Genomic DNA, 26,895 nt, shown 5'->3' with positions numbered 1-26,895 from the left:
TCACATATCTCTGCAACATAAATAAAAGTAGTGGCATTGATATGTTGTTGCAGGTGCCTGAGTACAAAAATCTGGTAGGAAGACTAATTTGAGGACTTATTGCTCCACTGAAATTTTGGTCTCCGAGAGGTAGTAGCAAGGACTTACACACAGAAGACCAGATGTGCTGGTCTTGGGAAATGTCAATATGAGTCTCAGTATGTCATTAGTGGACACCGGTAGTTGCCACCATGTATATTATATGACAAGTATGTGCCAAAAACTGATGACCCAGCAAATGGAGTCTTGACTTTGATGGCTGCAAAGCTGCTCGACAAGTCAAAAATAAGCAGAACAGTTTAATAGTTTCCAGTTCCTTGGTGACTAAAGGAAAGCATCTAACGATCTTTGGAATTAAAACACATAAGCAAGAATCATTACGATTTTGAATGGTGAAAGAGAATTTGTGAGCGTTTCCCCTTTATGTAACCTTTCTATGAATCAGTTGTAGGTGAGGACATGAATGCGAAACAAAGGGTTAAGGTTAAACTGTCACCAACGTCCCTGAGGTGGTAATAAAGTCAGAGCAGTTTAAGTGCAGAACGTTGAAGAATATGTTTTAAACCTTTGACTAACAGATCAGGCATTAGATTGATGGTGACAGGAATTTATCTAGGGTTGCTGGTTTGAGCCCCCCTCTGTCCATCTTTGTCATCATCTCCTTACGCCTTGCATTGATCTGTGCTCGAATAACTGTTTCCAAGATGCTACTTAAAACAAAACATTTTTTAATTTATGAGGCGGAAAAAGACATATCTTTCAAGTTTTTACCAACTGATTACGCAATGAAAACTTACAGTGTGTAACCACACGTTATCTTTTCATTTTTGAACTGAAAAGACACATTTATAATGTGGACAGTCAAACTGGTTTAAATGTCAGAAATAGATTTCAACTTTCTAGCAGTTAAAAAGGCATTTCTAGCTCGCTGCGTAAGCTTATGGATATAGAAAGCCCTGTTTGGTCTAAATTAACAAGTATATCTCTAAGGTGGCCTTATGAAAGAAGACATGTTAAGTTTCTACCGATTGATTAAGCAATCTATTAGTTTGATGTATAGGAGAGACTGATCTAGCACTGTGGTGTTTGTGAATGGTCAATGTCAACTACGTAATGTGAACAGTAGGAGTTTAACAAAAAATGTCTTCCAATAGAGCTGCTACTGTTCACTGATTGCGTAAAAACTGCTTCTCTAAGGCTGACTGTGGAAATTAAATTACAGCATTAGCTGCGAGGGTGTTGCTTTTTTTATCGTAATGACCAACACTGTCTGACATTACGTATGAATAATCCTCGTATACGGAAGTCTGACAAGTAACAAGAAACCACTTTGGTTATTTTAGGAAGTTCCAAAGCAGCTGAGAAAAATCCCTTTGCTTTACTGTCCAGTTCAAGAAACTGACAACTAATTATTCATCAATTGGGCCTGGCTTAACCAAGCAAGCAGACTTGTACAAACTCGGGAGTCTTTTAGGAAGCTTGAAAAGGCAAAGAAGCAGTTATTGACATTGAATGTAAAGTAACATAGTGAATTAAATCAAGAGTCAATTGATTTAACAGCTGCCAAAACGTTTGCAGGACTTCTGAATATACAGAAATGCAAAAAAAAAAGCTGACATAGAATAGAATAGAATAGAATAGAATAGAATAGAATTCAACTTTATTGTCATTGCACCGTCACAAGTACAAAGCAACGGAATGTAGTTTGCATCTATCCAAAAGTGCTATACTGGGTATGAATATGTATTTACAGGTGTACAAAGGTGGTTATAAAAATGAAGTGTTCAGTATAAATATAATATAAATAAAAATACAAATATGGGAGCTATATGCACATATACCGATTATGCAGATTATACAGAATATACAGAAATGTATATTCTGTATAGGAATGAATTGTATAGGAATGAATTCAAAAGTCAATCTTATAACAAAAAACAGGATTGCTCTTGTTTGTTTTTCTCCAATAAAGTTAGTAACATCAAATTTTCTAGCTAATGAGAAGGGTGTTTTGCAAGACATTATATTCCTTAAATAGCGCATCAGAAAACCGAGAGACATAATGCACAAACGGATAGTATGATGTGATTTCTGGTTAACTGGATGCTTAGTCAGCTTATTTTTGACAAGTCACTTCCTCTCCAGAGAGCACAAGAATGCTTGCACAATTTGTACGTACCTTGTCTTGCTTTTTGGGCTTGTGGACACGACACCAGATGTCTTTCTACCCTGTCCTTATGGATAAAGAGTCTGCCAATGGCCCTTTTGATTGACCAGTGACTTTTCCAACTGACCCCTACAAAAGAAGCCAAATGGAGGGGACCTTTTAAGTCTGTTTTCAAAATGGGGTCAAAGTTTAAAAAAAAAAAAAAAAGAAGCTAAATCTAATGGGGAAGGAGGAGCAAACTTTTAGGTTAGAGTGAACAATAGCTGAATTTACAAGTTCAGCTATAATATCTTGTTTTCCAGTTCATATGAAAATTCAGTACACATATTTATTGAATCATAGCAATGAAAGAGGGTTGTGGTTAAAATTTGGCATGCTGTTAAAAATCAGAAAACCTTCCTTTTGTACAACACCTTAGTTCAGAACATAGATTAAGTGTGATTTGTTTTTGTTTTTTTAGATTTTTTATGTAATTGTTGGCTTATGTTTTTGCAAATGTTTCTTATTTCAAATCTCATATCTTGAATAATTGCTATAAAGAGCCAGACATTGACCAAAATGTCATTTGTTGACCAATACCCATGTATCTGCTGGCGTATATTATATTACAAGCTCTAAATAAAAATGGCTTGTTTTTAGTACTTCATGTATCATGATGGTGTCAGCTAAAAAAATAAAATAAAACAGCCAACTCCAAACGTCCAACACCCATATTTTGTGGTTTGGTGGTGATGCTGCTGAGTCATGACTGAGGCATGCCTTAGGAAAGACTCAAAAACCTGGGACTGCTTTGCAGTTATCTTTAAAATGTGTGACTTTTGCGATCACGGGGAACCAAAATTTTAGATCTATTTCATATTTTTAGCTGTCTTAACACTCCTGTTGTCCTCGGGTCAAAATGACCAAGATTTGTATGTGTTTTCCCAATACACAGAAAATGAGGACAACAGGGTGGGAGTGATGTTCTTTGTACTCCTCCGTTGTGTCCATACTGGACAACAGACATGTGAGCGAGCCTTAGCACGCCATGTAAGTTTGTCGCTCAGTTTCTTTTCTGACTGTCTCTGCTTGCATGCCAACTCTCAGTTATCTGTTTGTTCTAGGTTTTATGCATGAACTTGCATGTAGCCACTGGAATCAGCACTAAGAAGCAAGGATTAACTCCATAGCTGAGGACACACAAGTAAAATATACTTTCAAATACCTCCACGCAACTGGAGGTAAAAGAAACAAAGAATCCTGCAGCTAGAAAAATAGAAATTGCTCCGGACAGATTTTTTTTATTTATTTATTTTTTTGTTTTTTAGCACTGCTAAATATTTTTGATCATTTTAATAACAGACAAATATCATCTTATTGTGTACCAAAAAAAGCAGTTTTCAAATAATTTCATTTGTTAAGATACCCAATTCTTTCTGGTGAGTCGGGATCTATTTAGGTGAAAGGTCAGGCCCAAGAAAGGTCAACCCCCCCAAAAACTTGACTTTTGAACAGATAATCTAAGACTTAACCAGGGGGCGGAGGGCTGTTTTCTTCCTATAAGAAATTCAATTTAAAACTAAAACTGCCTTTTGAAATAATTTCATAAAGATATTGTCATATATAATTATTTACTTGATGATTTGAAACTTAAAGTGGGAAGAGTGAGTAAAAACAGAAGTAACCTGTGACAAAGGAAATATTTTTTTCCCACAGTATATTTATGCACAGTAGTTTTATTACTAAACCTACTGTAAATAGGTTTAATGAAAGTGCTCATAGACTGACATGTTGAGGGGGAAATTCTTTATATAGGCATGGTTTCACAATCCCTTAAAGCATTTAAGATTATCCTGTCATCTGCTATAAACTGAGGGTTTAGTTATCTGACTTTTATAGATTATCTTGTCTTTTTAGGGATAAAGACAAGATAAGCAAGTTACCATATTTAAAAACATGTATAAGTTATGTATCTAGCCTTTGTGTTTATAATTAAATATATATGTTTTATTGACAGTTGAGTTGAACAGATTATGAGAATACATCATAGTGCAGATCCGATACCCATAGCAGTAGCACTAAGAAAGGATGGCCAAAAAGGAGCCAGGAAAACCTTAGAGTATCGGAGCAATGAGGCTGCAGTGTGGATAAATGTTCCTTTACACTGACAATGGTTTTCTTCCAAATTTGCCAAAATCCACCAATGTTGAAATAGTCTTGGAAATTCTGTAAACCATAGGTTTACAGAATTTGTGGGTGATTTTTGTTGTCTTAGAGAAAGCCCAAAACACCAAAGCTTGTTTATTGTTTACGCCACATTAAGATAATGATCTGCTGGTTGAAACTGCACATTAAGCACTACCATGGCAAGAGAAGTCCCAACTGTTACTGGGCAAAGCACGTCCGTTTACAACATAAACATGTTTTTTTTACAACTGCATATCTGCTCCTTCCTTTTATAGTTCCTAAGAAAATAAAGTCTGACCATTAAGTTTCTAAGCTAGTAAACTGTATTGTTATTTGGAAGAGCGGTTAAGGATGCTCAAAAAAAGATTTTGGTACAAATTACGAAAGGCAAAAAGCGCCATAAGGAGAGATCAGAAGCTTAAAAATGACAGCAGTTAAACCCAGCAGGTCACAGTTTGAAATGTAACACACACACAAAAAAAATTGTATTCAGGAGATGCGGCTGCTTTTCTGAATGTTGAGTAAATGAAAAGGAAGAAAGTTAGACAGAGAGAGAGAAAGTGAGTGGAACAAATTGTTATCTAATCAGAGTTTGATCCCTCAGCAGGTCAGCAAAAGATGAACTGCCATGTCTAAAAGTTTTCCTCAGTGGCCTGAAATGCCTTCAGCAGATGGAAAGATAATGATTTCACCAGGAAGTGCAGATTCATGAACCCACAGACAACCGAGCTGTTTATACAGTAGCACAAATAAAAGAAAAAAACGAATGACATAAAACGACCTAAAGTGGATTGTCTTCTGTTTTGATGGGCCAGCCTAATATGACAGCACTTTAGTACAAGTTAGGATCAAAGATGCAGTAATGGTTAGGAAATAAACTGGCTCTTTAGTTTCATGGAATTTCACTGCTTCCTAAGAGCAAATGTTGGCTAAAAGCCTCATCCAGCTGTGAGAACTGTTCTTGTTTTCCTGCTTGATGGCAATAGAGACAGAATTTCCGTTGCCTGCCGTGTAAGGCTCTGACAGCCCGTTAATCGCAACAATCTGCATGCCCATGTGTTAACCTGTCTGTGACCAATATTCCCACTTAGGGAAGCTCCCGCTTAAATCCCATCCTGTTTCTGCACCACCTTTGCTCATATTAGGACTCTGCAAACCAACAGGCATTGGAGGAGGTGAAGCTGCTGCTCGGTCCTGCAGAACAAACACGCCGGATAAAGAGAGTCTGTATGGTGCTAAGACTCACACTGAAGTGAGGGGTAGAAAAGAGAGAGAGAGGGGAAAAAAAGAAGTAAAAGAGAGAGGGTCAGGTAGAACAGACACTGAGAGAAAAACAAACTTTTGAAGTAAGATGATTTACAGAAGGAATAAAATGGAGGAAATGGAGCCAAATACTTATGGCTGAATGAATCTTGTAATAACTTTTCCGACAGCCTTGTCAAAACTGAAATTGTCATAAAATATTTTCAGAGGGACAAGAAAGAGAAATTCACACAATGAGAGCCCAATGGAAACATTTTTTTTCATGCTCTAATTATATGTACAACTTGTGCACAGATCTGTTTATTGCAGTGAGGTCTGATTTCAACATGTACAGACCTCACTGCAACCATGAAGGTCAGGTTGCACAACAAAAACAAAAAGACTTTCATTTTTTAAACAAGCTGCATCAAGAAAAATCACGTTAGATCTTTTTATGAGATGGAAACTATGAATTTACAGACATGGCACCACTTTCAGTGTCAATGCTATGACAACCAACTCTTTCTTACGCCTCCAAGAGTCCATCTGATTTCTTAATTTTTATTTTCCTTTCTCTTTAACAGGCAAATGCTTCCTACTCCACTCTATGGAGGTTTGCGTATATTCACAGCGAACTCAAAGCAGATATCCGCCAGAAAACATCCATAGAAAGGCACATTTTTATGGCCACGTACGTGTACTTGGTGTCACACAGTAATCGGCCAGGTTGAAAATGGTGTTCACCGTGAACAGCTTTGTATGCGACACCGAGCGGAGAAGTTTGAGAGTTGGCACAACTGCTTGCAAAGATGTGCATCACTTCATCAACCTAACCTTTATATTTTAGACACTTAAGAGATTCCTATGGGCCTCAAGAAGGCATGCGATCTTTTTCTCCTCTTAGCAAGTTTCAGTGTCTTAGGTTGGGAAGTTCAATTTTTTATGCTTGAGAGTTGAAGTTGCATGGAGTGTCACACAAGCTAAAGACCTTTTCCAACCACAACATCCCAGTGCACTCCAAACTCAACAACACCCTCAGGCAAAAATGAGTTCATCCAAAAGATAAAATAACTAAACACAAGCCGAAAACGATAAAATAACTAAACACAAGCTGAGCCATTTTGAACTTCTTGACCAGGGCTAGAGAAGAGCTTAAAGACTTCTATGAAAATTTCAAGACTAAGCCCTATAACTGCATTTCAGCCACTTCGGGGGGCACTGACGTACACATTCTGGATAGAACAAGAAAACAGTTTTAATAAAACTCAAGGAAACCACGTGTGATAAACGTTGAACAAAAAAAATAGTCGCAAGCAACTGTATTTTTTTTTTTTAAACTCTGACAATGCAGGATTGGCTGTCATGCAAAACCAGGAGTTATGCAGCTGTTGGCTAGGTACAGGTGACCACAACCCAAACAATCCACAGGAAAGGGAGGTTGGGTCAGTGACAAACATGTGCATTGAAGTTCACAAATGTGCCAAAAACAGCTGCGGAATCTGAGACCACATCTCAGTCTGCAACAACTAAAAAAACCTGAGGGATAAGAGAAAGCTATAAGGCTGCTGTATAACCACTAACCTAATTTGTTAATGTCATATAATGGTAAAGAGAATACAGCCATTTTCAAATAAATTTGAAGTTGCACTTCTAAAGTTAAAGTATCTCTTGCAAATACAAACTTTAAGAAGGTAATGAATATACTTTTCTTTAAGCCCTTTTACTATGTTGAAAATGTGTTATTTATAGGGCCGATGTAACATTCTAATCTTCAATGTCATGTTTTCATTAGCTGTAAGCAAAGAAAATAATAATAATTAACTGAAAAACAGGGGCTCAAAACACCAATTTGTGTTTAATTAATCTATATAACGTGTTTCATTTTGTAAATTGAGTAACTGAAAGAAAATGGCCATTGGGAAAACTTTTTACGGTCTCCTTGTTCATTGCGGGCAACATTTATTTCATTTGCATTCTGCTGGGCACCTGCATGAAGAAGAAGCCATAAGAAGGTAATGAACGGTTGCCTACTTTTAGAATTTGAATGTTTATAAGGCTTTAAAATGTGCATTTCCTGGCCACTGGCAGGGATAAATTAAAGGCCGTAAAGTTAAATAAAATCAAAAACTTTGTGAATCTCATAGGCTGCATTTACTCTTTACTTAGACACTGCCCTGTACAGTATGAAACAATAACACCGTGATTTGCAGGACGGTGAAACTAATGTTTCTTCTTTAGCAAGTAACCCTTTGCGATAAAAACTGGACATTTCAAAAATATAATTCCCACAATCTGACAGCAAAAGGTCAACACAATTATGTGGTGAGGTGGAGAAATGAAAAGGTTTTTGTAATTGCTAAGAAGAAAACGATCTAGAACCCAGCATGAATCTGCCAAAAGTTGAAATGCCAATGTGTTTACCACAAATGCACAATGGTTAGTCAGATATTTTAATGAGGTAATGGTTTCAATTTAATTTAGGTAATATATCATCATTAGACTCATATTGTGGCAGTGTTTTTTCCTAATTACAACTTTGGAGGAGTTAAATGCTTCCAAACCATGTCTTCCCCCTCTAAATTTTAACTATTTTCCATACAAAATGGCACTTTGAGGATAGTCTTTCTCTGTTCTCAAGGCTGCCAAAACTGCAGCTGCCTGTGTTGCAATTTGGATTGAGATTTAGTACACTCAGAAAAGCAAATGTGTATCTTAGTTTACATACAAGTAGGTTCATGTAAGTCTGAGATCTTACATGAGAGTCTCAAAAGCCCACAACCACTCACTAATTATGCACTGGTTGGTGGCGGAGTCCCGACCTTCATGTATGTCTGTATCAACTGTTACATAAATACCTGTTTGACACAAAGTGTTGTCAGGCTCAGTCTTGTTCTGAAGTGGTGGTCAGTGCCAGATTAAACCACTGTTGGATCAAAACACGGCTCCTCCCTTGATCCATGTTAATTCTTTAAAAACAAGTGAAACACATGTACGTATCAAAAGAAACAAAATGTTGAAAAATACAGCATGTACTATGCTGGTGTGTGTAAAATGTAAACATGATGTTTGAGACATACTCGCCGTTTGAATAAGTGTGGATGTTTGTGAGTATTTGGAATCAAAAACTGGACCAGAATTACATACGGTAGATAGCTCCTTTTATTTACAGTTCTGCCAGGGGGTTGAATATTTTTTTGGCTAAAATGTTTCTCTGCGTGCAACATTTGCAATCAGGTACCACCTAATTTCCAAATGATTGACTCTCTTCTGTTCTCCATGCTTATATATAATCCAGTCTAATATGTCAAAAAGTCTGTGTCCAAGTGTGTTGCTAACTGTCACACGTGTTCTGTCAGAGCGTCCACGCGGAAAAAGGAAAGCCATAAACAATGTATTTTTTTTTAAACAGTAAATTGTATAATATGCTTAAATGTAAAGGTTGTTAGAACTAAGTTGAAAAAATAAACATGATGGTCGATTAAATTATAAAACATGAGGAAATGGTTTGAATTAATCCAAACATGCTCTTACTCTATAGCAGCTATTCCTACCAAGTAGAATATGTTTGATTATTGCCTGAGTGACATTTGCTTAGTTAAACATTTGAAGAAGAAAAAAAAGTGCCTGAAACATTGACAGTACAACCTATTTGACCTGCAGATACAGAATGTCAATGTTTTACCGTAAAACTGTGTTTCCTGAAGAGTTTGCCGAGTGCTATTCTGCTGCTGGTGTGCCATGTGTGTCATCGTGAACCGTCGGGCTCAACACTAAATAGCTCTCTCAAAGAGTTTGGATAATTGTATGGTTATGGTTACTCAAGACGCCCCCGGATATCAGCTGCTAAGAAAACAGATCAAAGGACAAATTAAGCAGAGTGACTTGCTGGAGTTACTGCTGGAATTACTTGTCAAGTAAATGAAATAAATTTCAGCTGGCCTGGAGCTGCTTAAATGGGCTGTGCCATGTCTTGAATATAACAGGAGGGTTAGCATTTCATTAGCAAGACTTGTTTTCTGTGTATGTATTGAGGGTATATTTATTTATTTAATTTTTTTCAATCTTAATTTGCTAAATATTATTGTTTTACTAATACATTTGTAGTTTTTTTTTTTGGGTTTTTTAACCGCTCCTCATTTTGTTGTATATTGTTTGCACTCCCTCTCTCATCTTCCAAGGATTGATAGGAGTTGCATTTTTTTCAGTTTCAGTTTGAGGAATCAGATTTTGTTTCATCTTAGATTCTTGCTGTGTAGTTCATCTTTTATCAAGTCATCAGCCATTCGTGTTATTTTGTAAATTACCAAAAAATTTTTATTTTTGTATTTTTTGCCAGTCCTCTGTCCTCTGTCTATGTGTAGTTTACAGAATCCCAGAAAAAGAGCGTACGTGAGAGAAAGACACACTACTAAAATGTGTGTCTCTGTGTGCCTGGAACCAGAAGCCACAGGATGTGGGTCGGCAACAGACCACCTTGAAACCTGTGACATCATTCATATGCCCCCTGAAAATCTGTACACACAAATGCAGGAGCACAAACCAACATAACTACACTGGGGCTTTTTCCCCCCTATTTTCATCATGTGCCAAATAAAGGGATTGTGCCATGTGTTAAACACATGGTGGATGTCTGTTCCAGAAAATAAGCTGACTTGAAAACCTGAAATATCCTACATCAGCCATGCATAATTAAAAACAAATTTTCTCCATTCACTAAAGCATCAACTTAGTTATTTATTTATTTATTTTTTTTTAACTGGGGTGAAATAGAGTGTTGTTGTCTGATGGCTACTCACAAATAGGCGTTTGGCACAATAAGGGACCAGAGTAGCCAGAAACTAAAGGGCTGCACTTGAAAAATGACCAACAGATGGTACTTCACACCTCCAGTAGCAGCAAAGGACCATTTACAAGCTCGCTACAGACTGGTGCAAGTGACGCTTGATCAAACACAGGATGTGGAATTTATGCAAAGTCAAAGACTAGATGCAATCTAGTCTTTGACATTCTCCCCTCTGAGATTGAATGATTGCATATTAGTTGTGAATTGAAGTTGTGAAATGAAGTCTGTATTACACAGGTTTTGCAAATTAACTGTAAGAAACATCATGCATTTCTGCTTTTTTCTAAATACTAAGTTTTCCTTTTCCCTAAGTTTTTCCATCAATGGAGGGCCAAAACCACCACAATTAAGCAAAAACAAACAAAAAAAAGATTATTACAGAGAATGGGCTAATAACCTGTACAGTGTTCCCTGCCTCTTGCCGCTAGAGGAAGGACCGAGCCCCAACAGCCTTCCAAAGATAAACTGGATGGCTGGATTATTCATTTGAATTATCTCAACAATTGGCAGCAGCAAAAAAGGCCTGGGGAGGTAAAAAAAAACAACAACAACAACAACAACAAAAAAAGAAAATGTTTAGCATATCTTAAATGAAATTTGCAATGACAGAATTTAGTAACAATGTATGAAAACTAGCTATGAACTACAGAGCTTAAAAATTAGTGCTGCCAGTAGTACACATAGGTATATCAAAGAGGTTGTTAATTAATCCAATAGCAATGAGGATATATTTCTAACATCACTACTCTTTACATACAGAAATTTAAACAGGCTCCTTTGGTTTTTCCTTCTCTGAACTCTTCTGTACTTTTTATGTCATCTCCTTCTCTAGCAATGAAATCCAAACCACAAGCTCTAAAGAGAGGCAGTGAAGAAATATACACCTATTATGGGTCATTACCATCCTAATTTTCTTCATAAAGTTGGTTTCCTTAAATTAACGTTGGAGTGCCAAACGTAGTGATCCTCCTGTTTCTGTCATCAGGGGCAGAGAGAGCGAATCAGGAAAGGTGCAAAATGCTAAATGTGCCTGTCACTGTGTTAAGGCAAGGTTGTCCAGTGCATCACTTTGTGGTTGGGAGCAGCAGACTGAAAACTCTGTACTGCGTCCAGCCTCTAAACAGGCACCCTGCTGGGCATTGAACATCCCCCGCGCTCACACACCAAAAGCAAGGCAGAGGCAAACAGACACAGCATTTGAACCCCACAGACATTGTTGATTCATGCATGGCAGTGGAGCTCTGCCGCCCGAAGGTGAGGGAAACTCTCTCACCCTTGACTGGCCTCTTGGAAACATGGGCATGGCTGAATACGTAGGCCAAAACCACACAGAGGAACTGCAGAAATAAATAGCCAGCTTTCATTCATAAACATCATCTCATGGTCAGTTCTTTGTCAGTTGAGGGCTTTCATGACAATTGATGCCTAATTGGTGTCAGACAATGTGGTTTTAAATACCAAGCTTTAATACTTTATATTCGACCCATATGCATAAACCAAACTGAACATGAGTTCATAAAAGCAAGAACTAGGACTGTCAAAAGAGACATTAATAAAAAGCATCCCACCCAAATGGAACTCACTAGTTTGGATAAACATTTTTACCACACTATGAGCATAATTTATTTATAGACGTCAACAATAAACCGCACACCAGCACTGGTCACGCATATATAAAAGCATTGGCCAAAGGGTTTAGTCATTTCTATCCACATACTGCTGGTCACAGACCATGTTCTGGTGCACAATGTGTCAAACATGAGGATTTCCTAAAAAAGAAAATGTACTAGAATCTTTTCTGTTCCATTCAGACAATAATATTTGGAAGTACAGTTATTTTTTTTTACTTGATTGTACTTTCCTGTAAAAACATTTTTAGCTATTTTGAGTATGAATGAGGATACATTGCTACATTTTAGCATGTACATCTTAATGGAAACAACAAGCTATGTATATATGTTTCTCTAAACATTGTTCATGTGCTGCTACTGAACTTCTTACTGAAGTGCACTGGGCTGCCATTTGTGACTTTTGGCCCCGCAAAGCCTGGCCTTGAAAAGAAAAGCTGCTCTGTAATTTAGCAATGTGGCTAAGCTACGCTAGCTTGTGGTCAGCGGTTTGCTTCAGCCTTTTAGAACAGCCTCACTAAAAGTGAGCAGCTAATTATAGAAATGCAAAGTTGCACACTGCATGAACAAGAACGTACAGTAAAACAAAGGCTTGGAGAAAGAAATAGAAATCATTTTTCTCAGGATGATAATAGCTTCCAATTTTGGACTCGTCAGGAAACGTAGACCGTGGATAGAGTATACGTTCATTGCAGAAGGAAGAAAACAAAAGTCCGAACTAACTAAACCATTAACTTTGTAAATATTACAGTTTGCAAACTCACACTCAGATTATATAAGTATGGACAGAAATACATGCTTGAACAGACTGAGGTAGTCAGGGGTGATCCAGGAAACTTCAGAAAGACAGCGGTTTCGAAATCCTGTGGTTGTGTGTAATAGGACTGCATGTAGTGATTAGAGGCACAAGCGTTCCAGCTGGCAGTACCACACACTCGAAGCACCCAGTGGCTCTGCTCTGTACATTTTAGTCAAGTCCACAGCACCGTGCTTATTAAAAAAACATCTGTTCACTCATATATATATGTCCAAGAAAGTATCTTTACATGGAAGGGGCAGGTGCAAGGGGGAAAAAAATGTAGGAAGTAGTTAGGAAATCATGAGAATATGAATGAAATATCTTACAGACGTTTTCGGAAACTTGTGGTCATGCTGCCAAAAACTTTGTCTGGTGCAGGAGATAGGTGCTGATGAACAAAGAAGGCATGCAAAGTGGTATAAACAAGAGAGCATAGTGATAAAGCAGCCTGAATTTAGGCCAGTAAATCAGGCAAGATGACCATAAGCTTTTGCAGTAGTTTCTGAGGAATAACAGCAAACTTGACCTCATCACAACCAAACCATTAAACCAACCACAACTAGTCTGGACCATGTGATACAAATCGTGGTGTGTTGATATTGCAGCTGAAACTGAAAGTCACTGGACATTGTTTTACAGTTATCCATTTGTGGTGAGACTCAGGTGAGATGTTCTGCTGGTGTAGCCCAGTAGGTTTGGCTAAACACAAAAATTTCTGGAAATTGTGTTTGTATGATTTTTAAGACCTTGATAACTTTGGATTGTTCCGTTTTCGCCAAATACACTTTACCCAAACATCTGATTAATATACCTTCTCCAGTCTACAATGATATGGCTTAGATGCAGCTGTGTTTCATGGAAATATGTACGGCTGCAAGGTAAATGGTGTTTATGATGATGACACTGGACAAAAGACAGTGTCTGTTCTCAAATTGGTGGCAGTCTGATATTTTTGTGACTTTTTGTTTTTGTGTTTTTTATAATCTAAAGCACTTTGAACTGCCTTTTTGCTGAAATGTGCCATATGCAAAGAAATTTGACTTGACTTGAGCCTGTGCTGTAAAACTCACATGTTGAACAGCTGCATGTGACTGGATATTAGCAATGACTGGCATACACTGAAAGGAAAGCCTTCAAGCACCTGGAAAACACTTTTGTTAAGACGGAATGCTGAGCAAAAATGGGCTTCAGAGAAGAGGGCAACAGTCTGATACTGAGGTGAAATATTTGGTAGAGAAGAGAATTGCTTCTCAACAGGGAACAGCCACCGTTCAGTTAAAATGTTTTTGAAAGGCTGGGAGTATAACATTTTTAATTTGAATGTTTTAATGTGATATGTCGCTTAGTCTATTAGAGTTATCAACCTCCATTGAACTTTGTCACTTTTCATCTGTGACAAATTTCAGTTTTTTCTCTGATGGACGAAGCGGCTTATGTCAAAGACGATATCAACCTCTCACTGAGAAAGCATCTAAAAAAACACTGGCAGCTGAACTTAAAGAAATGCAGTTACTCTGAATAGAATGTAGTGGTTTAAACAACATGGGCTGCGCACTGTTGCTCTATCTGCCCCGCTGTATATTTAAGGCTGCTATATACGTTTTCATTGCCGGGAGATGAGGAGGGCAGTCGTGGTAAACGCGTTCAAGAATAAAATCAAAGTTTCTTGAGCAAAGCATGTCACTGACCACCGGAAAACATGTTTCTATTCTAACATCTCCATCATAGTAACAAGCAATTTCTGTGGGTAATGTGCTCTGTTTTCCATCTTGGTCTCAGTTCATGAGTACGTTTAGTTGAACAAAGGGGTGAGGAACAATATTCTTCTCACTCCTTTGAGTATGCCAGCTATTTCCTTTGGTTACAGTGTTCTATAGTTATTGGGCTTCCGTAAGGTTTTGTTTGATATTGTGAAATTAATGTTATTTTATAATAAGAGAAAAGTTATGCATCTACATATTCAAAATAAGTAATATAATAAAAAAAAGTTAAGAAATTTCAGTTGTACTTATGTGACAAACCTGGGAAATATCTGATCAACCAAGCAGATGTATCCTATATTTAGCCAATTCAACAGACAGAAACCATGCTGCTGATGGTGCTGCATTGCGCCAACATCTTGTTGGAAATTGCTGAATGATTTCGCACTCCCAAGAAATGAAAGAACATTTGTAATTATGCTACCAACGCAAGAACAAAGAGATATGAGGAAGGGCAAAGCAGATCTGTAATGAGAGGACTCAGATTTAGATTACAGGTTTTAAACCGGACAGAGCTGACTGATGTAAGGCACAAATTTCAAGGCAACTACATTTCTCACAAAAACTCTGCTGTGGGTTTGATTGTTTATAATAACATAAAATAAATAGCCAAGACTACTTTTATGATTAGTGAACACCAGCAAATCTCAATGAATAAGGTTGATACAGATAATTAAAAAGATTTATTAAATCTGATTAATTCCGAGGTTATTACGAAGTATTGAAACGCTCCCTTGAAAAGTTCCTAGTAAATAAAAAAGTTTTTCCTCCTTAGCAAGGCCTTTTTTTTTTGCTGTAATTTTCTACCCTGCTCATTTCTCTGTAACCTGGTAAGTGGTAAACTTCAAAAAAAGTTCCAGTAGAGGCAACACGGTGTTAAACTTCAAAGCTTAAATTTAACAACATAAACACTGTTTGAGCTTTTTTTTCTAAACCTAAAAATACAGCACTACAACAGATTTCCAAACCCTTTCTACAAATAGCCGGTTTTCTGAAAAGTCAGTTACAAAACAACTTCTCCTTTTGACCCTATGATCAGAATACATAACTCTGTGCAGATATAGCAAACATAACTCATCCAAGCACTTATGCAGTCACAAACCGTTGCCTAGCAATTCGCCAGGCGTTACTCCTGGGTTACCATTACTCAGCAAGTCTTGAACAGCAGTGGCACACTTGGAGAACTTGTGGATTGCTTTCCCTCTTTTCATGTGGCGAAAACAAATACACTAATGAAAGATAATTGGAGTGTGTTGTTTTAGTGTTTTGCATGTCTCGCTGGAGATGCAAACGATACCCTGCCAGGCCTGCAGATGCTAATTGGTGATGCTAGCTGCTCCTGTTATACAACGAGTGGCAATGTGGAGCTGCTTTTGATTTACTGTTGGAGTAACCTATAGGGAAAAAAATAATGCATGGAGGAAATGATTGTCTCTATCAAAATGATCAGTCATCGATTTTTGCTCGTGTATTTTGAAACGTCACCCAGTTTTATCCCTTTACTGACCCTCAAACAAGTTTTACGTTGGATTCATGTACAGTGAAAGTCTCACCTCTATTCACCAGGGAATGCTGTCTTTTTAGCAAGCGGGAAATTACAAACCATCTGATTGTTTTGGCATTAAGAGTTCAGAGTCATTTGGGGAGTCTGTAGAAGGTTAAGAAGGTAGAATGTAAAGCAGCTACAGCGAAGTAGACTGTACAGTCTGGCAGCTACAAATGTTACGTGGATGCAAGACATTAAAGATGAGCTTATCTAAGGCTGCAGCTTTTGCTTTAAGTATGAAGTGTGCACATATGTTGTCTTGCGACACCTGCTAAAATGTTGCATGAGTAAGTAAGAAAAATGCAAAGTGGCCGTTCAATTTTCCACATGACCAACTTCACTTAAGCTCAGACTGGAGCACACCTGGCAACCAGCAAGATGCCGTGAGACTCCTGGGCTTGCATCACCCTGACTTCAATTCAATTTGACACTTAATAAACTACTTTAAGAAAGCAGTTCTGTCATTTCTCGCGAAGAGTCCAACACCAACAAATCTGCCACTTTAAAAGCAAAAAAAAAAATATGATAATTTGAAAGGGAATCTTGTTTTTAATATCCTTTAAAAGGAAGTGGGTGTGTTGGACGGCTGAGTGGAAGGGTTGCTCCAAAACTCACACTAACATGGCTGGCTCGCTCAAAAACGTTCCTGAAAATGTGCAGCTCGTGTGTCACTTTCCTCACCAGTGTATGATGGCAAACAAGATGAAAACATAGATGTGGGCAAAAGGTAATTGAACACTTTTAGCAGTGCAGGGTCACAGACTGGTGCAGTCTTTAAAGTTATTTGATTAAAAAAAAAAAAAAAGGAAAATATTATAAAATTATTGAATAAATTAAATTCTTGATTTATTTCATCAAAGACGGCACATGAAACACTGTTACTGGTGAGAAACTGCTGAAAAGCTGTGCACAAAACAACAGTTAAGAATATTTCTATTCATCTTAAGGCAGCTTCCAACACTAAAAAGAGATTCAGACATGACAATTCTGCCACCACTACTGTATGTTTGACAAAGGGTACTGTAATAAGGTGCCGATGTGTAGTTTACACATCGGTAATTAATTAACTATAATGGACAAACACTTGTTAGTGCATTTAATGCAAAAAATATAACTAAAATACATGTTATCCGCTTCAGATTTCTTAACATGTTGTTTGCCGCTACTATAAAAAAAACAACAATAAAAAACATTAGGTGTATGTGACAGATGCTCATCAGCCAAATTAGACTTCCTTTCACTTAGCTCAAAAATGTTACCTTTTCCTTTTCCTCTGCCAGTAAATGTATAAATATGACAAATACTGAAGGGGGGAAAACGATCCCAAAGTTTCATCTGTATCCATACATACCTGTCTAATTGTGAACACCGCCCTGCACTCTCCAACTTGAAGATTTTACCTACCAACTTCTGAAACTTAATAAAAACAATAGTATAAAGATCTAAAGGTTACTAAATTATTCTGAGGAGTAGACTACGTTTAAAGAGACATGTAAGAATAATCACTTTAATAAATATTCACATCCTCACCACGCTGAAACTGAACTAAAGATGAGCCTTTTTGGTACAGTAGCCATGACGATCCTAATGTGTGTATATAGAGAAAGAGACTTGAGAAGGTGTTAGACATAGTCAGTGATTGGCAACACTCAGCAGCAAGAGCTAGGCAATAAATCCAGGTGTAAAGGTCTGTGAACTGCTCTAGTTCCTGCAACTACGATGAGTGACGTCCTTGAACACCCACTTCTCCATTCGGCTGAACAAAACAGAGTCTTTTCGGTCTACTCCTCGACTGACCAAGAGAAACACACAATCACACTTTAATCACCTAAAATTGTTTTTTTTGTTTGTTTTTTTTCAGATTCCTTTCTCACAACTAGGAATCCTCACCTTTACGTGGGAACAGCCCACAAAACAGAACAGAAAGTAGCAAGACTACGAGAATGATTTAAAGGAGGTGCAGTACAAGCTAAAAACAATTTGCAGAAAATAATTGTCTATATTCAACCTGGTGCAATGAGGAAATTCACTAACACAGTTTGCTAATATTGTAGTTTTTATTTTTTTCCAATGGTGATGAAAAACTGTTGATATACGGTTACTGTTTTTGACCTGGTCTGCATCCCCCGCTTCAGTCGGACCAGGAAGTTTTGCTCTCCACTGGACAGCAGGGGTCTTTTTTGCTCCAGGTGTGGATGTCTACATACTCCTCGTACTACTTTCTGAAGCAGGTTGATAAAGCAAAAAGTGTGCACTCAGTAAAAGTCACTCAAGACTAACACTCAAATCTGACATGACAAATTTGACACATTTTTTTTCTTCCAAATCTGCATGCTGTCAGTGCAATAAATATTTACATTTTCTGACGAGGAAATACTTATGTTACAAAAAGACATTTGCAGGTCAATGTCATCTTACAAGCCTAGCTAAAACAAAACTTAATTCCAAGCAAAATACACTAATGTAGCAGCTGTTGCTTTTGTTTGTGTTTTGAGTGAAGTGGATCTTCCGAGTTTTGGACAATACAATGCAGCTGCTCTGTGAAGGCGTGTGTATTTGGGAAAGAACTGTGTGTGTGTGTCTGCAGGAAACCAATCTGACCCCAGGGATTAGTTGTAAGTGACTCTCATTCTGCTCCAGATGTTTATCACGTCACAAAGCCCTCAAAGCTCTTGGTGAGTAGTAGGTAGAGAACACAACCTCCTTTCAACACACGCCTACGTTCACAGAGAGGCACACAAACATTCCAGCTGCTGCCAAAGGTGTAGCCCAGTGAGGAATTTTGCTGATAGTAAATTTCCTGTGCAAATGATTCTGCTTAGGGCAAATATATAAGGTCAAAAGATCCAATATGTTCACACAAAAAGTAAACAAACTTGTTTTACTACTCTTGAAAGGCAAAGGGACACCACCAAAAAGGGGAGGCTACTTATAATCTAAGGGTGGTTTACTAAAACCGAAAGATAACATTTCACAAATTGTCCTAGAAGAACATTAAACCACAAGCTAAAGTTAGAGTTAAAATCATTTCACAGTGCACAGGAAATATTTCAGTTACATAATGCCAGATGTATGATATATATATATATATATATATATATATATATATATATATATATATATATATATATATATATATATATATATATAAATTAGTTATATGTGGCATTTAACTAATTTCTCATCACCACGGTTAGCATTTTCCTGAAAAATCTGATGTACTGGAACTATTTTATGTTATTTATTTACTATAAATGTTTAGATTGTTTTTGATTGGAAAAACCATAAAAATCCATGCAATAAAACTTTCCAACTGTTATTTCCTGTGCGAGGTGGAATCCGTCTCTTTTGTTCAGAAAATATTTTGAATGCACAGACAGAATCGCCTGCTATATCCATCAAAATAAGCAAAAAATATAGAGCTCAGATCGATTTTGATTTTTGCACACATCCTGTAAAAATTTAAATAAAAACAAATTTTACTTACTGTTTAATGTTTTTAATGACGTAGTGAACTCAAATTTCATTATTTTATACATGCAAAGTACTGCAGATTACCAAAAATAATTACTATTTTATTCATAATAATATATGTGAAGCATGTACAAAATAATAATAATGAAACAAATGATTCACCTAATTATTTGTTTATTATATGGTGGCAGATTTGTTTACTTTCTCTAGAGCTGCAAATGTATGGTAGAGTGAGGGAGGGGGCGGTCGCCCCTGGCCTATGATGAGTTGCGCCACTGTTAAAAGATCTCAGCTTTAAAAAGGGTCTTTCAGGCCAAGTATAAATAATTCGACCATTTAAGATAAATATTAAGATATGTTTTAATCTACTTCTAAAGTATAAATCACAAGACCTGATATGCAAGCATCTAATTATCTGAATTGTCAGTCTCATGTCAGAAGCAGTTGTAAGAGTTGCCCCTCGTTCCAGCGGTTGCAGCCGTGCGTAATAAGCGCTGCGTGTCCGGAGCGCGCCGAACCTTCAGCAGGACATGTCACTTATCACGCACATTAAATAGCAATCAGAACACATCTGAGCCCTCAGTCGGGCTCAGACACGCCATACTAAAAATATTTCAGCACTGTTAAAGCGCAGCGAAAAGTGGAATTATGTAAAAGTTGCGTGAAATGACAGTTTCCCAGCGGTGCGCCTGACGTCGCTTTTAGTTGGCTTCATGTGTGAGACTGTACGCAATTACTTTTAAACATCCCGTTAAGACTTTTCAAGTTTAAGTGGAACTGCGAGTGATCAAAATGCGCTTGATGGCAAACTTCAGCACCAAAGCCTGGAGATGGGAGGGAAAAGAAAATAAAAAATAATAAAAAAAAGTTCTTACCGAGATACTGCCTGATGTCCAGCAGGATTCTTGGAGCCCCGCCGTTCAGCTGGTAACAAAGCGAGCCGAAGCAGAAGAGGAAGAGCGCAGCCATGCAGAAACCATAACCTCGCAAGGAGAAGCGCCACGGTAGAGCGCAGAGCAAGCCGTGCTTTCGGTGGTGTCGCTCTCTGATGTGGTTGGGAGTCTGGTGGTTGTTGCTGTTGTGAGGGGGACTGCTGCCGAAATTCTTCATCATCTCCTCCTCACAAAGCAACGTGGAAAGTCACCCATCCGCCTCTTGGGAGTGAAAGTTGCCGCTTTAGGATCATTTGATGGAGGTGTGAAACAGGTCAATTTTGGAGACTTAAAGAAAGTCTGGATCTCCTCCTCCGCTGCTGCTGCTGCTGCTGCTGCTCCTCCTGCTGCTGCTGCTGCTGCCACGGGGTTCTTGTTGTTTTTATAGGAGTCAGCGTTTTGCTCCAGCTCTGTCCTTGCTTCTTTGCCTCTCGTTGGATGAGTGTTCCTTCCTTCCGTCCTTCCAGCAGAGTTAAGAGTTCATCCTTCTCCTCTGAGGCTCTCGGTGTCAGATTACTGAACGTGGAAAGCAGGAAAACGTCCACCTCATATTTTGTGTGGATTGGGGAGTGTAAAACAGCGCCTACCAGTGTCTGCTGAGGGATTCGTTATGAATAGTTGGTGGGCTTTGAACTTTGATTGTAGAAGCTGTTTTATATTTTTAATTTACTTTTATTTTGTTTTTGCGTTTTAGGCTGTAGATCAACGCAAGGTATCACATAATTGTGAAGTTGATGGAAAATCATTTATGGTTTTCAGGCGTTCAGAAATAAAAAGTCTGAAAAGTTCAGTGGATTTTCATTTCTAGCCCCCTGGATCAGTATTTTGTAGAATTATCCTTTGTGATGTGACTATTTACACACAGAGAACATGGAAATTGTCCACCTCCTTTTTTTGCAAAATTGCTCAAGCTCAGGCAGGATATCTCAAATCTCACCATTCTCACTCACTTGTATTTAAATTTAGGCTTTGACTGGGCCACTCATAATATAAGAATAACCTAAACCATTCCACTGTGGCTGTGTGTTCAGAGTATGTGATTTCTAAAGGCAAATGTATTAAGTGCATTGTACTGTATTTATTTAGCTGTATTGGAGTAATGGGGGCTGAACACAAATACACGCTACACATTTCAGATTTTTATTTTTAAAACGATGTAAAACCATTTACCATTTTCCTTCAGTCAAAGATGTGCTCTACTTTGAATGGAAAAATTCAATGTGTTATAATTTATTATTCTAGCAAAGAATTACAATCCTAATGAATCTTTTCCAGAATTCCAACAAGATCAAGTCTGATGAAAATGGGGGGACTATGAGACCGTTAATGATTTAAAAGTTATTGAAGATACATTAAAATGACATCTAATTCAGACTTCGAAACTAATGTGATGTGAGCTCCCTTTCTAGATTTTGTCAGTATTTCTGCAGCAGAATTCTGCATCATCAGTAGACAAACTACACTGCAGTAATGTATTGTGCATGTAAAAGAAAACCATAATAAATCGGATTTGAGCCAAGAGGAACAGTCAAACCTCGTTGAAACTGTCCTTTCACATGTAATTAAATTAAAGTGGCATGACATAATATTGCTGCAGATAGACAAAAGAATGTTGAAGTGTATGTGTGTGTGGTCTTGTATTTGATACACTGCAAGGACCTTTTGCCTAACGCATGTTACATTATTGTGGGGACCGAATTCCCCGCAAGCAGAAGAGCTGCTTTAGGGTTAGGTTTTAGGGTTTGGGCCAAGCTATAGAAATGAATGGAAAATGAATAGAAGTCAATGCAAAGTCCTTGTAAAACTAGAAAGATGGAACCCATGTGTGTGTTTTAAACTTCCTCCGTCCCCTTCAGGCCAGTTGTTACAACCTTTGTTTGAACTATACATTTTTCCACAGCAGTACTAGAACCCACCATTAGACCACACCTTCATTTAGGAGGTTATTCATAACTACTTTGTTAACAGCCCTCCAGGGTGACGGCTGTCAAGGAAGCTTTATTCCATACAGTGTCAGTCAGAACTGTACACGATGCTACAATTTAAATGCCATATTTAAATTGAAAATTTACGATGCATTTTAGCTTTTGTTTTGCTCTCGGACAGTCCTGAACAATTTTATTTAATCTCAGTAGGACGGCTCAGTTCAGGTGATTGAAACTTGGATATAGCTGTGTGTAACAACAGGACTGTGATCCAAAACACATCAAAACTGGTTTTACAATCGCTAAAGGGAGGCTCTCATTAAGCTTCTGGAATGGCGCCGACATCAATCCTAGTGAAAATATATGGATATGCTTAAAAGCGAGACACATAAAAAAAAAAACCCGGCACCTTTAATGAACTGGTACCAAATCCACCAAAAGAAAAAAGGAAAGGAAAGACAGGTTCTGATGTTCAAAACATGTGCAACATTCATGCTGCCCACGTAGTTTGAGGAAGCTTCTAACATGGCTAAAATAAGTAGTTATGTCTGAAATATTTGTATATGATGGTACGCGATCAGTTGAAATTTTGTTGAATTTGGTCTACACACTCAGACCTTAAGACCTGTTGTAGGACCTTATTAAACAAATATAAAAATGATTAGAAGTTTATTGAAAAGAACTTGTAATCCTCATTAGCAATGCACATTTGAAAAAAAAAATGTCTCACAGCGTTTGGATTAAGCGTAGTGGATTACATAGTTGCTTTAGAAGTAAGCAGCTATGTAACCCAGTTTACTTCTAATAATTAGTGTGAAGTGAATTGAGAATAATACTTGGGCCCGTCAGTGATAGAAAGCTGATTTTTTTTTTCTCCTTAACCCTGAAAACACTTTACAGACATTTCAGATACACTTTGTCAAAAATCACATGGAATAAGTTATATGACAACAGTGTCCTTACAAAAGGAACAGGTTACATACAGTACGCAAAATCTAGGCAGATCAGTGAAGGCTGGAATGTCATTGTGTTTTGTAATTCTTATCAAATGAACTCAGAGGATTCCCAGGCATCAAGTCAGATACATTTAAAGCGAGTTAAATCATCTGTGACAAAATATTACCCTGTGGTTCCAGGTCTGGTCTGTACTCATCTAAGAGTCAAGATGAATAAGAGAAAAAAGCTTTAGTGCTTTAGACTACAGAAGTATGACTAAAAGAGCCAAACCAAGGCAATCTGCAGAGTTAATGTTGGTTCCGAAATGATTATTCTTTTTTTTTTAAATCCAACAATGATGCTAAAAAGCAAACATGGGCACAGATAAGTTATTTTTAGCTTTAATAAAGTGCTGCTACTAAAAGCTAATATAAGATAATAATACAGTACGTCTAGCAGACGGGTTTTAAATAAAAGAAGCTATTGTATTACTTCTGTTGTGAATCCACGTGCTTTTAATTTTAGCCTCCTATTTAAAAATGTCTGTGCAAAATTGCAGTGTCCCAGTTTATTAAATTGACTAAAAAATAAAAAAATGAGTCATGCACACATCCTTCCTTTACTGCCTGTTTTTCAGTTGCACTTCCAGCTTATGTGGTGCCTTCGTGTTCCCTTTAAATGTCCAAGACTAGGAGGAGCCCATACCTTATTGAATGGACGTGGAAACTCACCACAGTAAGAATAATGGTTAAACTCATCGGACGGTTATGGACCCCAGGACAATTCTGAGACTCTCCACTGGAGAGCCATATCACCCATATCAAGGGCAGAAACTGCTAGATGATCAATATATAGCAAGAAACAATTTATTATTTATATTTCGGAAAGACAAATAGTTATGGACATTACTTTTTGTTGTTTCAATACACAAGCAAAATCTGTATGGACAATCATTAAGTAGACGAAAACCAAATTAAATCATTTGTACACGTATTTTACAATACATACTGTAGTTCCTTACTGAGCAATGTGCAGGAAGGTATTGCTATTTATATGATACAGCTAATTACAGTTGATATGAATAAAAAAAAAAAGAAATAAGTTATTAATACAACATCAATTACACATAGAGAATGTGCAACTTCGGCAAAGCATTTCATGTATGCAATCAAGAATTTAGTTTTTGTAAGACTGAAAAGCTGAAAATGAGTAACTGGAGGTTAACACATGGTTGGTAAATTGGCATTGGGAACTTAATACAAAAAAAAAAAATTAAATACCAGCATAACTCATTAAAACCCTTTACAATACCTGACATACATGTCCATTTAGGGACCTGTGAAAATATGTAGCCAATTTTACCTATAAAACCGCTAGTTTAACCATCTAAAGTGCATTTACAGTGTCAGTATTTTCATTCTTTTACAGAACGCTTCCTGGGTCTTACTCGTTTAAACTGTGACTCCATCCTCATTTTCCCAGAGCACCACTTTGATTGATGAGAGAAGAAGGCATCAAATAACCACATCAAGTGCCAGTTGCGGAAACAAGCTCGGCAACAGCAGCTGGTCAGAGTTTATAAACGAAACAAACGGATGGAATAAGTCTTCAGTCCAGTACTGGCAACGACAGATATGATTTTAAACACTTGAGAAATGCACACGGGGGAATATTTGTTTTGCTCAGTTTCATGCAGAGTGCACAATCCCAATGTTCTTAGCCATTTTCTTGTCAATAACGTTCCAACAGTCTGCCTCCCCTCAGAAGGTCCCTGAATTTTGAGACATTTTGCTCGACAGTTTATTCCCGATCCTGCGCCGGCACTGATTGAACGTTTGACGGTACTCCTCAAGAAGCTTTAATTCCTGAATGTGCTCACCAATGTGTAGGCGGACTGGTGGATTCCACATGTGATCGCTAAGATCTCAGCTGAATCTTTGTTTTTCTTTAGCAAGATGTACTTTCTGTGTATTCCAACATGGTCCAGGGAGATTCAAAATGGGGGGACTTGTCGTCTTGTTCTTTGGTCCATGTGCACCACCAAAGCAATTGTGTATATATATTTAAAAAAAGAAAAAAGTTTTCTTGACAGACGCAATCAGATGAAGAAAAAGCCCTGCACGTTTTTGCACAGCTTCTTGTAGCTATTCATTCATATTGGTAAGGCAATTTAAAGTGTCCCTTTCCACATCGAGGAATGTACTTTCAGTAAAAGCTGATTGTGATTACTGCAGCAAACAAAGCTTTCTGTAAGACTCACCACACACCGTGGTATGCCTTGAAAAAAAGACGTATCATAAAAGTTGAAATATAAAGACATCATTTGTTTTATTTTTTTATTTTTTTCAAATGACTACAAGCAGGCCTGAAACAGGGCCTCTACCTTCCAAAAGCAAACGCAAAATTAAACGTATAAATCCTTTTGGAATTCAGTTGTACTTTGTGCTATAATACAGAAACATGGTACAAAATAAGCCACCTGTAATCCACTGTTTGGCGTGGGTTCATTCATTCAGACTTTGATCTGCCTTGCCGTAAAAAATGAAAAACATGGTTCAGCTATGGAATATGTAGGAAGTAAACCATTTATATAGTTCAGCAAAAAAAAAAAAAGAAGAAAGGAAAATAATTTTAATCTTACAAAGAGTGTGCTGTCGTTCTTAAAGGCAGATCAAAATCTTTAATTGAAGACTTTAGGGATGTCCTTAGAATGGAAGAAAACCAACAGAGCAGTCAGTCTTGATTTATTTTTCTAAAGGCATCTTATATCTTCTCTTGGCTCTTAACGCCGTAAACATTAAAGAAGGGGTAGCTCTTTTTGAATGTACTTCACTGCTGTGCTCACTTCGTTGTGTGGCCACCTCCAGGTTATGTTTTGAAACAGCGACTGGGCTTGAGATTAGGACTGTGTTCCTCTGTGCGCATTGACCAGTCGGGCCTCGCTGATAAGACGGCGGGTGTGCCTCTCGTCCCGCACCCCGGCGTCCCTCAGGCTGCTCTCCGTTAGCGAGGCCACGCGACTCAGCGTGTCGACGCCCACCGCCGCCAGAGATGGGCCGTACATGGGGAGACCAATGTAAACGAGCCAATCAAATACTGTGCTGATGTTGCCCAAGTTAACGGGTTTCCGGGACATCTCTGTCAAACCTCTGGAGGGGATCTGAAATACGGAGGAATGCATTAGTTTTACAGGACTTCTCAAATTACTGTGCACTCTGAATATACAGTATTATTTCCCCACTGAGGGACAGTAATGTCCTTCATTGCAGGGGAAAGGGGCAGGGGGATTTATTGTGGGAGTGTTTACGGTCCCCAATCAATTTATTTATGGTGAAATAATGGTAAATAAGACCATCTAAAGGAAACAGCTTTGAGAATCTTCATTGCCACTAGTCACAAACAAATTCAAATCTGTCTTGAACATCTCCAAGACAACAT

The 26,895-nt window shown here is 37.8% G+C and overlaps 2 protein-coding genes across 11 annotated transcripts in view; both read right to left on the bottom strand.

Annotated features, from left to right (window-relative positions):
• Positions 1-21,128, bottom strand: part of usta (uronyl 2-sulfotransferase a) — a 45,946-nt gene extending 24,818 nt beyond the window's left edge. Inside the window, exons 1-2 of one of the 2 annotated variants that reach the window (XM_008397752.3) lie at positions 20,540-21,128; positions 2,219-2,335 (exon numbers count right to left, since the gene is read on the bottom strand). In XM_008397752.3, the coding sequence (XP_008395974.1) occupies positions 2,219-2,335; positions 20,540-20,777 (355 nt within the window). In that variant the 5' untranslated portion in view covers positions 20,778-21,128. The remainder of the gene's footprint in view (positions 1-2,218; positions 2,336-20,539) is intronic. The other variant, XM_008397754.3, reaches the window with a different exon arrangement.
• A 3,179-nt stretch (positions 21,129-24,307) lies between these two features.
• sash1a (SAM and SH3 domain containing 1a) overlaps positions 24,308-26,895 on the bottom strand; it is a 192,658-nt gene continuing 190,070 nt past the window's right edge. For all 9 annotated transcript variants that reach the window (XM_008397744.3, XM_008397745.3, XM_008397748.3 and 6 more), the window contains one exon: positions 24,308-26,617. In XM_008397744.3, coding sequence (XP_008395966.1) covers positions 26,357-26,617 — 261 coding nt within the window. In that variant the 3' untranslated portion in view covers positions 24,308-26,356. The remainder of the gene's footprint in view (positions 26,618-26,895) is intronic.

Source organism: Poecilia reticulata, chromosome 21 (genome assembly GCF_904066995.2).
Source record: "Poecilia reticulata chromosome 21, P_reticulata-male-v2, whole genome shotgun sequence".
NCBI lineage: Eukaryota > Metazoa > Chordata > Actinopteri > Cyprinodontiformes > Poeciliidae > Poecilia > Poecilia reticulata.
The sequence above is the reverse complement of the archived record's forward strand: the minus strand, read 5'-3'. Positions and strand labels throughout refer to the sequence as shown.